This window comes from Mixophyes fleayi, chromosome 4, assembly GCF_038048845.1.
Source record: "Mixophyes fleayi isolate aMixFle1 chromosome 4, aMixFle1.hap1, whole genome shotgun sequence".
Classification (NCBI taxonomy): Eukaryota; Metazoa; Chordata; class Amphibia; order Anura; family Limnodynastidae; genus Mixophyes; species Mixophyes fleayi.
This window is the reverse complement of record NC_134405.1, coordinates 248,908,415-248,924,217: the sequence shown is the minus strand read 5'-3', so window position 1 is coordinate 248,924,217 and position 15,803 is coordinate 248,908,415. Positions and strand designations below refer to the sequence as shown.

The 15,803-nt window shown below is 41.0% G+C and overlaps 1 protein-coding gene across 2 annotated transcripts in view; it reads right to left on the bottom strand.

The window, feature by feature from the left end:
• Nucleotides 1-15,803, bottom strand: part of SH3PXD2B (SH3 and PX domains 2B) — a 146,796-nt gene that overhangs the window by 81,284 nt on the left and 49,709 nt on the right. For both annotated transcript variants that reach the window (XM_075209626.1, XM_075209627.1), the window contains exon 3: nucleotides 6,545-6,620. In XM_075209626.1, the coding sequence (XP_075065727.1) occupies nucleotides 6,545-6,620 (76 nt within the window). The remainder of the gene's footprint in view (nucleotides 1-6,544; nucleotides 6,621-15,803) is intronic.

The window sequence follows — 15,803 nt, the reverse complement described above, 5'->3', positions numbered from 1 at the left end:
GTGTACATCATCCTCAAACAATACTAATTCATCCCCACTGGAGTCCACCATCACAGAAGTCTGTGTACTTTGACGTAATTTCCAGTAATGGCCTTCCTCATGGAATTTGTAGTTCATTTTAGGGAAGAGCTGTCACGATTTTTGGGCAATTCTTTTAGACCAGACCAAATGTCAAAATGTTGTACAGACCCATCTGCATCACCACTGGGTGTCTTGGGAAAGCTACGTTTTTTCCTAGCAGCAATTTCCAGAGAAACTTAAGGAGGAGATGTCATTGTGTCATGTACCACTTGAGCTGTTAGCTTGCTACTCTCTATTTGCCTCTATCCATGTATAAATCTATACTATTGCACACAAGACTGGTGAGCACATAACACTCTATGGGAAAACAAGGGCTGCTATAGATGATCTTATGTGGTTCTATAGGTTTATTTGGCTGCTGGTTGAAATATATGATGGATAATTACATGCTACTCAATGGTGTCATTGGTCCAGGGCAAAGTCCTGGTATTATTTTGGCTGCCTGGGGACAGCAAGGGCACATCATAATTAAAATAAACCCTGCTTGTTGGCCAAGCCTGTTTATTATTCTTTGTGCATTACAAACACATAGTGCATCTGCTCATTGTGATACAGGTAGTGGACAAAAACACCAATATAGGGGGGGATTCAATTTCCCCCAAATTAGTGCGGCGTTAAAGTTATTACGGTTATTATGGTAACTTCAACCCGGCTTTCTGCTCGCAGCTCAGGGAGCAAAAAGCCGGCATTTAAACTACCATAATGTCATAACGGTAATTAATAACAGTAAAAATGCGCAGGCTGCGTTACTTTTACCCGTAGCGCGGCCAACTGAATTCCACCCATAGTCAATTAAAAACACAACTGATCCCTGGTAACTGCCTCAGGGGTCTCTACAGAATATCCCATAAATGATCAGTCAGGGTCAGACCTAGTGACTGAGGGGAATCATGACGTATTGATAACTTCAGTGTCATGCTCATTAAACCATAATGATCACCTTTTATTGCATGAATATCTCATACCCCATTCATACTGCACCAAAATCCCGGGTTTTTGCCGGGGCGAGCTCAAACGACCCGGGTCTTGGTGCAGTATGAATGGTACAAGTCAAAAATCCGATTTATCGAGGGGTAATTCCCGGGTCGGACCTGGGTTGCCTGCACTATGAATGGTGCAACCCGGGTTTTTCAACCCGGGTTGCACAGAAAACAAGCTGATTGGCTGTCTGCCTGTCTCTGGAGGATGATGTCATCGGTGGGAGCCCGTGGAAGAAAAAAAAAACAGTCACCTTTCAATCACATCACCATTTTTCAGCCAATGAAAACTGCTCTGGTGATGACTCCCACAAATTGCCAGGGCACAGACTTGTGCAGTATGAATGGGGTCAACCCGGGAAATTCCCGGGTCCGAGGTGCAGTATGAATGGTGTTTCTGAGCTGGGACGCTCCGAGCCCCGGCAAAAACCCGGCTTGAAAAACCCGGGATATTGCCAGGGCGGCAGTATGAAAGTGGTATTACTAATCTATCCAAATCCTCACCTTGCTCTGATTGTCTATAAATTATTCCCATTCAAACAAACTTCTCTCGCTAACTAATCCGATCATCAGTGCCCTGTATTGAAGTTGCTGTTATCTCAATACATATATATTTTACATATTGAGATAACAGCAACATGTAAAAGCTGAATGATGCAGCGGGGCTAGTTAGTGTTCAGCAAAAAGGGTCGAAAGACCCGGCTCTGGGCACCACAAGTATAGACGTGCATACAGTCCTGTGGTACCCAGAGGTGTCCCCCTTATACTTGGTGGTCTAGTGGGTCCTGCATTAGCAATCCCTGAGTCCAGCGGCAGCTTTGTCACCCCTGCTGCCAGCCTCTGTACAGTGGCTGCCATGGGGTCTGACAATGGTACTTCCTGTATTTATTTGAATTCAGGACACAGAGGACATGCTGGGGAACCAAACATGCATGGAGCCATACTGGAACTGAAAGAGCTTTTATTTTTAATTCCATAACTTTATAGACCATCACTCAGCTGCCCCAGTTACATTTTTTCTTAGTAAATTGGCTAATCAGAGATGATCTTCATATTGGAGCACTTTCAATAAATAGACCCCTTAGTCTTTATAGTTATAGAATTGCTTTCTGAGTCGGTAGTCAGAGAACACCGGAAATAATAGTAGGATTATATAAGGTTCCAAGCTGGTCAGTGCCAGTGATTAGAAGGGATCTAATCCTGATGATGATGACGACGACATTTAAGGGGAGAACAAACAAAATCAAGGTGCTGAACTTGACATTTGGCAAGAAGTAAGCAGTTACAGTAGGTTATTATTAACATAGAACTTTTTTTCAAACATATCCAAAATATATATATTATACACACACAATATACATCAAAGAGTGATAGCAAGGGTCCAAATGTAAATATTCCCACAACACAAGGATTACAATTTGGCACAAAACACAGTGCACTGCAGAATCCCCACAGTATTGCTGATTCATATTGTGCAAAACCAAAAACTGCTGACGCGGCCTGGCAGCGCTTAATTAGTTACAGGTCTTTATACAGATGTACACCAGACAAGAAGGAAAATACTCTGAGCTAACTTGATAGCAGAGGCCTCATAATTAAAGCAATAAGGTCCCAGTTACCAACTGCATACTGAAAACCCACCTCCCACCAGGTATAACTAATCAAGCAAGAGGATTAGTAAAACAAATACAAACAATCTAACAATCCAGATTAACAAATCTGTTCCTCACAGTAAAGGTATTATTTGTTTCACATTCATACAACATATGACAAATGCATTATTTAAAAACCTATGCAGAAACAGTTACATTTTCTCTTTAGGAATCCTATTTGGAAGATGTCTCTGTTATTGCTTCTAAATGACAAAATGCTCTCTGGAATCAACAGTAACAGACTGTACTTCAAGACAGTGCAGAGAAAAACACAGCATTATACATGTTCTAATTGCATTACATTTTGCCCAACATAATTATACATCCTATTTATTTGATTAGAAGACATTTTTTATTGGAGATACAGATTTAATGTCATGAAACTTTAATTTAATAAAACAGAGCTGGTCCATCTTCATCCAGTTAAGCATCATCTGGCCCCAGTAAGTAATAACAATCTGATTTGGTAATAATGAGCCACTACCCATGACTTGCATTCTTTAAGAGAGTATTTTACAATCTTTTGTCCCTTCTTCAAGCAAAAGCACAATGGTTAGAAGTTAAAAAGAAAATATCAGCAATAGGGCTTAGTCTCTGGGATGTGATCCAAGACTATTTTAGAAGAATTATATTTGTATGTCATTTTTAGCTTAGCTGGTTAGGCATACAGTGATTATACAGTACATTTTTTTTATTATACAACTGCCTATCACTTATAAATGAAATAAGCTAGGTACATTGACATGGAAATGGCTTAAACATATTGAGCACAGTATACGAGCCACACCTATGCAGCAGTGCCACCCTATGTAGCAGTGCCACAGCAGGTAAGCTTAGTAACTTTATACACTAAGAATAAGTTGATCTATGGGCTGATGTACCCTATACTGTAATGATAAGCATATCAGAGCTCATAGAGGAGTTTCAGGACCATATAAAAGCACAAGGCTACCGGCCAAGTGCTTTAATACAGGTCATGGCTCTCCAAGGTAACTTCTAATATCCATAATCATTTACTGTAGGAGGAAGTACGATGGTAAATAAAAAAAAAACAAACACAATCAGCACAAATGTATAAAATATAAACATACACTGAAACAAAACAACAGTAGGCACATACGCTGACGCCATATATTGTCCAGTCCATGGTGGACCAGGGGTAATACTTACCTCCACCTAGGCTTCATTTCTACTCCTTCAGTGAACTCAACCAGAGAATCTGAGTTCAATGCAGGATGAGAAACTGATCACTAAACCAACAACAGACTGTTATTAGTGTAAAGTTAGGAAGTCGAATGGCAAAGAACAGCTCTGTGACCCAGCAAGATCTCTCAGTCACAAAGCGATACTGGCGAGGGGAGCTCGAAGGGAGCCTTCCCTCAGCTCTCTCAGCTCACCCATATCAATCATCATCATTTATTTATATAGCGCCACTAATTACGCAGCGCTGTACAGATAACTCATTCACATCAGTCCCTGCCCCATTGGAGCTTACAGTCTAAATTCCCTAATATAGACACACACTCACACACAGACAGACAGAGAGAGAGGGAGAGACTAGGGTCAATTTTGATAGCAGCCAATTAACCTATCAATACACAAAATTGTGTATTACATTAGTATGAAGCACAAATTCATACTAAGGGCAAAACAGAGAAAATGACCAATGAATAAACAAAATCATACTAGTCTACATGGGGCTCTGCATAGTATGTTGGCCTCCAAATGGTATTGTATATGATAGGATGGGGCTGTGTTGTAATGGATTAGAACAGAAAAATAATGTTACAATTATTATTAGTGCTTTTAGACTCAAAACCATGAAAAAATGCTGGCCTATATATTTTGTACATGTGGACCATAAAATCTTATATTTGGTTTGATGCATGGCAAAACTGAAAATGATTATTAATGTAGCGCCTACATAAAACACAGCTCTTTTTAAAGAGTATTTAATTATTCACAGGAGTACATGCCTCAGTGGAGCTTACAATCTATATTCCCAACCAAATACACACACAAACTAGGGTTCATTTTATCAGAAGCCAATTAACCTACCAGTGTGTCCTTGGCAATATGTAATGAACATCACCTGGACTAAAGAGATTTTATTATGAAAAATAAATTTTTAACAGGTTTTGAATACTATTAATAAGACAGCACATTAAGGAAGTAGAACCAACAAAATGTACTCTTGTGTCCCCTCCACATATGCCCATTTTGTCCATCAGACTCTCTGGGCTATATTTACTAAACTGCGGGTTTGAAAAAGTATAAATGTTGTCTATAGCAACCAATCAGATTTAAGCTATCAATTAGTACGGCGGTTCCCAAAGTGTGCGCCGCGGCTCCCAGGGGTGCCACGGCTCTGTCATAGGGGTGCAGCGGGAAAGCCATAAAAAAACCAAAACATAAACTTACCAATCCGCGCGGCGCCGGGACCCAGCATCCTCTCCTCCTCTCTCACGCAGCTATAGTGACAAGCTGCGTGAGAGAGAGGGAGAATGCTGGGTCCTAACGTCGCGCGGATTGGTAAGTTTATGTTTTGTTTGTTTTTTTTCTGGCTGGCCGCGGCAGAGGGGACAGAATGAGAGGGAGCGTGACAGAGGGCAGAGGAGAGGGGACAGTGTGACAAGAGGGCAGAGGAGAGGGGACAGCGTGACAAGAGGGCAGAGGAGAGGGGACAACGTGACAAGAGGGCAGAGGAGAGGGGACAGCGTGACAAAGGGCAGAGGAGAGGGGACAGCGTGACAGAGGGCAGAGGAGAGGGGACAGCGTGACAAGAGGGCAGAGGAGAGGGGACAGCGTGACAGAGGCCAGAGGAGGGGACAGCGTGACAGGGCAGAGGAGACGGGACAGCATGACAAAAGAGCAGAGGAGGGGACAGCGTGACAGAGGCCAGAGGAGGGGACAGCGTGACAGGGCAGAGGAGACGGGACAGCATGACAAAAGAGCAGAGGAGGGGACAGCGTGACAAGAGGGCAGAGGAGGGGACAGCGTGACAAGAGGGCAGAGGAGAGGGGACAGCGTGACAAGAGGGCAGAGGAGAGGGGACAGCGTGACAGAGGCCAGAGGAGGGGGCAGCGTGAGAGGGCAGAGGAAGGGGCAGAGGAAGGGGCAGCGTGAGAGAGGGCAGCATGAGAGGGGGCAGAGTGTCTGGATGCAGAGGGGGCATTTTTGCATACAACTAAATAAGTATTTCTGTCCTGACCTAAATACTTATTACATTTTTTTGACCCAACTACTTCTAAAACAGAACTGCTCAGTAATTATTTTGGAGGGGTGCCTTGAAAAAATTATGGAGACTCTAAGGGTGCCGCGAACTGCAAAAGTTTGGGAACCACTGATTTAGCACATTCTACAAAATGACAGCTAGAATCTGATTGGCTGCTATATACAACATCTCCACTTTTTCAAACCTGCAGTTTAGTAAATCTACCCCTCTGACTTGACTAAAAGCTGCAATAACTGTTTCAAAGCAACCTATGACTGACTAATGTTGTGAAGGTGTGGAAATTTAGCTTGTTACTGGACATTAAACCTCTGTCAGAAAACCCACAAAGGGTTATTAGTGCCACAAAAGAGTCTCACATTCCCTTTGCAGATAAGTACCAGACAGCATTATGAAGTGGGAGCACCATTATCAAGTATGCACACAGCTTCAATATAATGGCTAATTGTGTTTTATGCTAATTTGTGTCTGGAACTCTACTGAACAGCAAGTATGCCTCCGCAGCCTTTTAGAATATGGTAATATAGGTTGCTATAGTAATTTGCAAGGATGCACACTGACATCAACCACTTTTTGCGGATTAAGACTCCATTAACACATACCTGGTAAGAATGGAATAATTCTCTGTTTTGGATCTTTCTGACCACCTTCCACTGGAAACTTGTCCAACATTTGCATCTGAAATACAAAACATGCAATGGGTATAGATTAACAGCATCATGCAGCAAATATCATGATAGATCTTCATAATCTACAAACACAATAAATATCAGTTCCATTTGGTAAAATGTAAATATTTTTTTCTAAGAAAATAATAAAATAAAAAGGTATAATGTACCGGTATATTGTTCTTTTTATGTAAACTAGTGAAGGGCAGCATGCGATCCTCCAAGCCTCCACCTGCGGCCCCCAGATCTTTCCTGCTTTATTGTCAGATTTCTTATAACTTCTAGCACTTGTTTAAAACACATTCTGATATACTATTACAAATCAGTAACTCTTTCTTTAATTAAACATATGGTTTTCACTTATTACTGAGATATTCAGCAATGAACGGCCCTTTAAAATTTTTAGAGGGTTGCCCATGAGGCCACTGAAATACATCAGGTTGACTCTCATTGCTCTAGAACAGTGTTGGCTGACCTGTGACACTCCAGGTGTTGTGAAACTACAAGTCCCAGCATACCCTTCCAGCAATAAGCTGCTATATATTGGCAAAGCATGCTGGGACTTGTAGTTTCACAAACACCTGGAGTGTCACAGGTTAGCCAACACTGCCAGAGAGCATTATCGAACGGGTGGAGCTAGAGAAATGGCCAACAGCCAGCCAGCCCTACAACCAAATTTTAAATGAACACTTGCCATATTACGTCTGCAATTAATCACTGGTGAGAGTGCTGGGCTCAGCCCTTTGCAATTTATAAACACAGAGCAGCTGCCAATGCGCTAGTCTGACCCAAAACAAACAGAGCAAGACCTCGTTCTAACCACCACGCCCAATTGGATTATATTAGGAGTGGGTGGACCACATTCTGAAAGATGCAGAAATGCAAAGTCCCCTTTTCTTGAGTGGATAACAGCTGTTTTGCTGATGACATGTCAAAAAGTGTAACCACAAAGACTGTACAGCCAAAGGGAATACTGTGAAGAGAGAAGTATAAATAAAACATTAATGGGAACATATCCTAATTTACTGTACTCAAGAGCATTAATTGTAGATTTTTTACACATCAGCACACAAAACTCAGCCATCTGATAAAGTATCACTGAATGTCTTTGTAAAATATGGTCTTAGTCAGCAAGGCTCCAGAATATGTTTGGATTTTCAGTCTGCTGAGTGTCGCTTCTCACATATGTCTGCATTTCATCTTATCCCCGCTGCAAAGAAACCAGACTGAATAACCACACACATGGTTCTGAACTCCAACAAAATGAAGGTGGAGTAACATCTGGTGCAAAGATGGCTGCCCAGACCCACAAGTTATGTTTAAAGGGATCTAAAACAATTAAATGCTAAACATAGATAGCCTGTTATTTTCACATTAAGCCACATAGATGTTTTCAAACCACCAAAGGCATTTATTAATCATATTTTTCAGAAGGGGCAAGAAGCTTAAAGAGTATTTCCAGATATATGTATTAGACATTGCAGAACAGGACACAAAGACACTCTTACACGGAGAGAACATGTATCCTGGAACTCAGCCTGTCTCTGTGGGTTGTCAGGCATGTTGCTGCACGAGAGTTCCCAGAGCATGGACATAAGGACCAATGGAGTCATGCAGGAGGCAGCTGATAAACTGCTGTAGAAGACTGCTCTAAAATGGAAGTAAAACTTTTTAAAAGTCCTTCATCGACACATTATACCAATAGAATAGTATGTTTATTACCTTTCCATTCTTCATGCTAAACAAAGAGTGGAAGCGGTTATTTTGTAATCTGACGGAACTCTCTCCGGTGCGGTCTAATTTCACTCCTTTATTACAGAATGTCTAACTAAAAACCAGGCATTTATGGAATAAATTTCTTGCAAACTATATATGTAGGTAGGCTATATAATATTTTAAAATGCTTTGCATATTGCATTTTCGAAAACAATTATAGAACAAAAAAAAGGCAGCAGTAGCATAGCTTACAACACCAGTGTAGTCTATCTACAAATACAAGAAGGGGACTAATTAAGATGCGGGACAGTAATGTTTTTTTTAACCTTCTGTAATGCTCCCATGTGGTGTAAGTGTGTGATGCTCCGAAGTGGGTGGAGTAGAATGGGAGTAAAACAAGACAGAAGACGTTCAGCAAGATGTGAGGAGTCAAAAGTTTGGAGTGAAGAGCAAAGATGGAGGTGTAAGAACTTGAGAGGTTCCAGAGTACAAGATAGAGATGCAGAGAGATAATTTGCGTGTTATGGCAGAGCACATACAGACTGCACGATAAGGAAAGCACAGAGCGCAGCTAAAATTGACTTATAAAAATGGTGAGGGGGGGGGGGGGGGGGGGGGGTGAATACTGTAATTAATATATTTTATGCAAGACCCAGAGAATAAAGAGGACTATTTATTAATATGTAGCGATAACACTTAGGGCTAGATTTACTAAGCTGCGGGTTTGAAAAAGTGGGGATGTTGCCTATAGCAACCAATCAGATTCTAGCTTTCATTTATTTAGTACCTTCTACAAAATGACAGCTAGAATCTGATCGGTTGCTATAGGCAACATCCCCACTTTTTCAAACCCGCAGCTTAGTAAATCTAGCACTTAATATGTGTCACTGCAAATCACAGTGATACATAATGCTATTACTGTTCACTGGCAGCCTAGTGCTGCTGGGGAATGCAGAAGGTGAAATGCGCATGCGCAGCTGTATTCCATGGATGCGCATAGGATTTGACCTGATAGGGGATCAAGCAAAACCTTTCTGGCTTCACTGGATCCCATAAGGAAAAGTAGGCCAGCCCCATCTTGAGATTACAGTAGTTTTCAGCAAAAAGCAAATCCCTAACATCTCAATCCTTATAAAGTGCTACGAGGACTAGGGTATCAAACAAAAAGTAGATTAATGCAGGAGAAATCTCTGATTTATCCTGCGTTAACCCCTTCATAAATTGAGTCCTGCAATAGACATTCTCTGGAGTTCTGTTTGCTTACACTAACCTATGAGAAGAGAGACACTGAGCTACAGCTACATGTTTAACCTATGGGCAAAACGAGTTAGATGTTGCAGAGGACACTATCATAACACATCCATGCAAACAGGGATTACAATTATGCTTTATAGCTGAAACGCACACGAAGTGGGAGAACCATCAACACCACATGCATTATGAAGCAGGAACACCATCAACATCACATGCATTATGAAGAGGGAACACCACCAACACCTCATGCGTTATGAAGCAGGAGAACCACCAACACCTCATGCGTTATGAAGCAGGAGAACCACCAACACCACATGCGTTACGAAGCGGGAGAACCACCAACACCACATGCGTTACGAAGCGGGAGAACCACCAACACCACATGCGTTACGAAGCGGGAGAACCGCCAACACCACATGCGTTACGAAGCAGGAACACCACCAACACCTCATGCGTTACGAAGCAGGAGAACCACCAACACCTCATGCGTTATGAAGCAGGAGAACCACCAACACCACATGCGTTATGAAGCGGGAGAACCACCAACACCACATGCGTTACGAAGCGGGAGAACCACCAACACCACATGCGTTACGAAGCAGGAACACCACCAACACCACATGCGTTATGAAGCGGGAACACCACCAACACCACATGCGTTACGAAGCGGGAGAACCACCAACACCACATGCGTTACGAAGCAAGAACACCACCAACACCACATGCGTTACGAAGCAGGAACACCACCAACACCACATGCGTTAAGAAGCGGGAGAACCACCAACACCACATGCGTTACGAAGCGGGAGAACCACCAACACCACATGCGTTATGAAGCAGGAACACCACCAACACCACATGCGTTATGAAGCAGGAACACCACCAACACCACATGCGTTATGAAGCGGGAACACCAACACCACATGCGTTACGAAGCAGGAACACCACCAACACCACATGCGTTACGAAGCAGGAACACCACCAACACCACATGCTTTATGAAGTGGGAACACCAACACCACATGCGTTACGAAGCGGGAGAACCACCAACACCACATGCGTTATGAAGCAGGAGAACCACCAACACCACATGCGTTATGAAGCGGGAGAACCACCAACACCACATGCGTTACGAAGCAGGAACACCACCAACACCACATGCTTTATGAAGCGGGAACACCACCAACACCACATGTGTTACGAAGCGGGAGAACCACCAACACCACATGCGTTACGAAGCGGGAGAACCCCCAACACCACATGCATTACGAAGCAGGAACACCACCAACACCACATGCGTTATGAAGCGGGAACACCAACACCACATGCGTTACGAAGCGGGAGAACCACCAACATCGCATGCGTTATGAAGCGGGAGAACCACCATCATTTTGTGGGCTCACTGCTAATCTCTGATAGCTCATATACATTAACTATCATTTATAAAACATATAAAGGTGCTACAAGGGATACGCAGTGCCATACATAAATGGTTTGAACAAACACCCCAATTACATACATACAAAAACACCAAAATGACTGCAAACATCAAATTTTACAAAATTACAGCAAATTACATTATAGAAAACACTAGGAGAGGCTTACACTCATGACATACATGATCACAAGTAATATAAAGACACACTAAACCAGTACTGGCAGTATGTGTAAATGTAATCTGCTGAAAAGGCGGTCTTATCAGACAACATAACAAACTCACTCTGAACTTATAGAAGACATCAGAAGGCAGTAATTTAAACACATATTTCCAAGAGAATGTACAGCAGAATCACAACACATTAATGTGATCCATATGAAAGTGGGAGAGAGGTTTCCGGTTACTTTTGTTCCAGTAAGAACTGCATTGCCTTGCATATATTTTAGTTCATGTATGTAAAAGTACAATGCAGATACTGAGCTTGATTTAAGCTTAAAGTAAAGATGCCCCATTTTTGTATGGGAAATGTATGTGAAAACTGTTCTGAGGAGTAGTCGAAGTGGAAATTTAGAAATGGTGGTATGATAAATGTAATGGGGATGTAAGTGAATGGAATATGACAGTATCACAATGAAGGCAGTAGGAGAAGCGGCAGCATGGCATACCATGGTATACACCCCTATTACAACCACTGGTTCTAAGCAATGCGATACAAACCACCTCTTGTCATTAATGGGCTGAAAACAGAATATCACTTTTTTACTAATTTTCCATTCCTCTTCCCAGCCTTAAATTTGCAGACCAGGATTTTTTATTTTATTTTTTTAAACTGCTAGGATGCTGCCCAAATCAGTCTCCTCTTTCTCACTTTCCTCAGAATGAAATGGACTTTAGGAAGTTAATGCCAGCAAATAAGAGAGAGGAAAGAAACATAATAAGGAGAATTGAGTAGGGCATTCTCTTAGCAATGTTATAGCAGGGATGCTATCCCAATAGTATCAGCTATTAATGTAGAGTTTGAAAGAAATCACTCATGTGTCAAAATTTCCATGCTGTTCATATGTTAGATTATTCTGATGTTTCGGATCCAAAAGGATGTCTCAGGCCCTGCTTTCATTCATGCATTTCTATATTATACTTGGACATATAAGAAACATTTTAAATAAAATGCACTTCTAATTAATTCCGTGTTGGAATGGCAGCAGCGCAGCTTGTGAACTTCAATGCTCTCAGAATTCTAAGGGCTAACCAGACTGCCTGTGGCATTTTTTACGTTTTTAAGTCGCTACTGATTTAAATTTTGTGTGCATATCTTAATTAGAATGGTGGTTTTTCAATAAAAAAAACTGTTGCATTATGAAGTGTCCCCTTTAATTCTCTTTTTCAAGATTTTTGACCTGAGGAAAGAACTGATGACCTAAGGAGAAGTCACAGATCACTTAAAGATCTTAGTGTTCACTGATTCATTTTAGAGAGGTTTTATACTTTAGCTGGGATATCTTTTAAGAGCTTTATGCATTATATTATATTATATACCGGTATATATATATATTTATTAGTGGCACGAGAACCCCTCTGGCGATGCACACATGTGCGACTTCTTGCTTTATTTTTATTGTCAGGATGGCATAGTAACTGATAACACGAAGTTCTGAACACTTTGTTGTCACCATAATGCGAAATTAAGAGATACCAACTCTCTAGACACCGGCCAAGTTATTCAGCATTGTTCTCACTGCATAATGAACGACTCAGGCTTTAAATACTTTATACTCCTCCCACATTGTTAGCTTGATGGATAGGTGACACTCCCAACTTGTCTTTAAAAGAAGTTCTCCCCAGGTGTTCTGCTTGATAACTCTCAATGCAGACACTCTGTCAGCCTGTTGTTAGCGTTGGAAAAAGGTCTAGACTACTTTAAAATATGTAAGTTAAATCACACTCTATACTAAAAACTTTGGCAGAAGAGAAACGTCCACTTGAACCATCGTCAGGACAAGGTCCATTATACCATTCCGCAAGTTTCTAAGTTTTTAACAACCCCAACAAATGTGGAAAGAGGAACCAAGTGTAGAACATCCTATTAGACATCTGTCAGACATCTTGCGTAGTTTTATGGGAACAAGACACCAACAATATGAACATTAATAAGCACTTTCTTTTATGTTTATGCAGATGGAGCTATTGGTGGGATTCTGAAATATCTCAATAGATTAATCATCATCACATTTGAAGTGACGAGTTCTACATAAATAATGAATATAAGGCTTTCTGAGGAGGTACATGGACATAGAGGGATTAAAACGTTCCAAAACTACACTTTAACGGAGAAAACTGGCAACCTTACAGAGAAGGCTGCCCGTCTAATGCAAAAAACTACCAATCAGATGCGCTGCCAAATTGATAGAGCTAGTTGTCAGACTAACAGAAGGAGCTGCCAATCCCAGAGAGGAACTAGTTACTACTAGAGAGCAAGCTGCCATGGAAAAAGAGGTTGTCCAGGTCCAGCACAGAGAAGCAGAGGGAGGGACTCCGGCAACAGCTTAGAGGAGCTGGGAGAAAGTCCAGACCCAGCCCAGTGATCCAGAGAGAGTCAAAAGTTGTTCCAGTTGTCAGTTGTGTGTCCTGTCTCTGACACTGTTCCAGGTTCCTGCTGTTGCTGTTAATAATATCCCTACCTTTCAAAGAAGAGAGAATTACTGGAGATCCTTGAAATGTGTTTAAAAGATCCCTCCATGTTTCCACTGTCCAGACACTTCATGGAAATGTTTTGGATTATCTTACATTTAAGATGTATTGAGCATATTCAATGGAGAGCAAGAGCTTGTAACCTTGTTGAAATTGTTCAAATGAGAATCTTTCTGGATATATCATCATCATCAATTTATATAGCGCCAGTAAATCCCGCAGCGCTTTACAATTGGGAACAAACATTAATAAAACAATACTGGGTAATACATACAGACAGAGAGGTAAGAGGGCCGTGCTCGCAAGCTTACAATCTATGGGACAATGGGAGTTTGAAACACAAGGGCATGTGCTACATCATATTGCACATTGGACCAGCTAGAATGCAAAGGTAAAAAGTATTCAATGGGCTGTGTGATCAGTCACACAGCAATGTTTGTCAGAGGGTTGTTGTCTTGTGTTAGCTGTGTAGAGGGTGGTAATAGGGTAACCTAAGGAGATTAAGATGCTGGTTGAGGAATATCATAAACTTGTCTGAAGAAGTGGGTTTTCAGAGAACACTTGAAGGTTTGAAGACTAGGAATTAAATTCCTTGGCTCCAGCTGGGTTTAATGAGAGGTTTGATACAGTACCTTTGCTGGTTTAAATCTGGTATGCTTTATTTAGAGAATGGTGTTCATTTAGATAATGATGTCCATTATTGTACATCACAGAAACTTGTCTATTGATGTACATTAATTTATGTATTGCCCCTTTTCTGCAAACACCTTGTAGTTTTTGTTTAGACACTATTGATTTAGAAATAAATGAACCACTGATTTATTATTCATATAATTGTGACATGTGAGATTTTCATTTATTCCACTTAAAGTTTTTCTAGTTTTACATAATATATGATACCCTCACCTAGTACTTCTACCTAGTACTCTGTGCACTGTCTGAATTACAGGCTTATTAAGGTTAACTGAAAAAAACCTGTATAACCTGGGAATACAGGCCCAGTGCCACATGCAGAGGTGATCCTTTTATTCACTATGTGACACCTTGTCATTGTTTAAATAAACAAACATGTTTGTATTGCAACCACGTAACAAAACCCATCAATTCCCTTGACGACATAATTTTCGGACCAGACGGAGTGGAAAATAACGATTTTATAGAGCATATTCAGATAAGCCCAACTTTTGATTAACCATTGTAAGGATTTTATTTTGTTATATATAATACAATTATTTTACGGTATTACACATGTATTTATAAACAATTATGCAGCACTTAATTTGATTTTATATTGGTAAATATAATAATACTACACTATGAGAGCACTCCTCGTGTTTTCATCTCATTTTTTAGGTTGGTCTGTGACGGGCTGTGGACTTGGGAAGGAGGAGCTGCCATATTGGATATTGTGGACTGGTTCTCTTGCTAGAGTTGACAGATTATATACACACACATTTATATATATATTATATATATTTACACACACACACACACACACACACACATATACACACACATGTATACATACATATACATTCATACAGATACACACACACAGTATTGTGCAAAAGTTTTAGGCAGGTGTTGAAATAAATGCTGCAAAGAATGCTTTTCAAAAATAGAAGTGTTAATAGTTTATTTTTATCAATTAACAAAATGCAAAGTGAATGAACAGATGAGATATATCAACCCAATATTTGGTGTGACCACCTTTTGCGTTCAAAACAGCATCAATTCTTCTAGGTACACTTGCACACTACTGGGCAGGTAGGTGGTTCCAAACATCTTAGAGAACTAACCACAGATCCTCTGTGGGTGTAGGCTGGCTCAAATCCTTCTGTCTCTTCATGTAATCAGAGACAGACTCAATGTTGAGATCAGGGCTCTGTAGGGGCCATATCATCACTCTCAGGACTCCTTGTTCTTCTTTACAATGAAGATAGGTCTTAATGTCATTGACTGACATTGGGGTTCTTGCCCTGCTGCCAATCAGCAACCTCCCTGATGGTATTACATGATAGATAAGTATCTGCCTGCATTTCTCAGCATTGAGGACCTCATTAATCCTGAACAAAAACCCAACTCCATTTGCTGAAA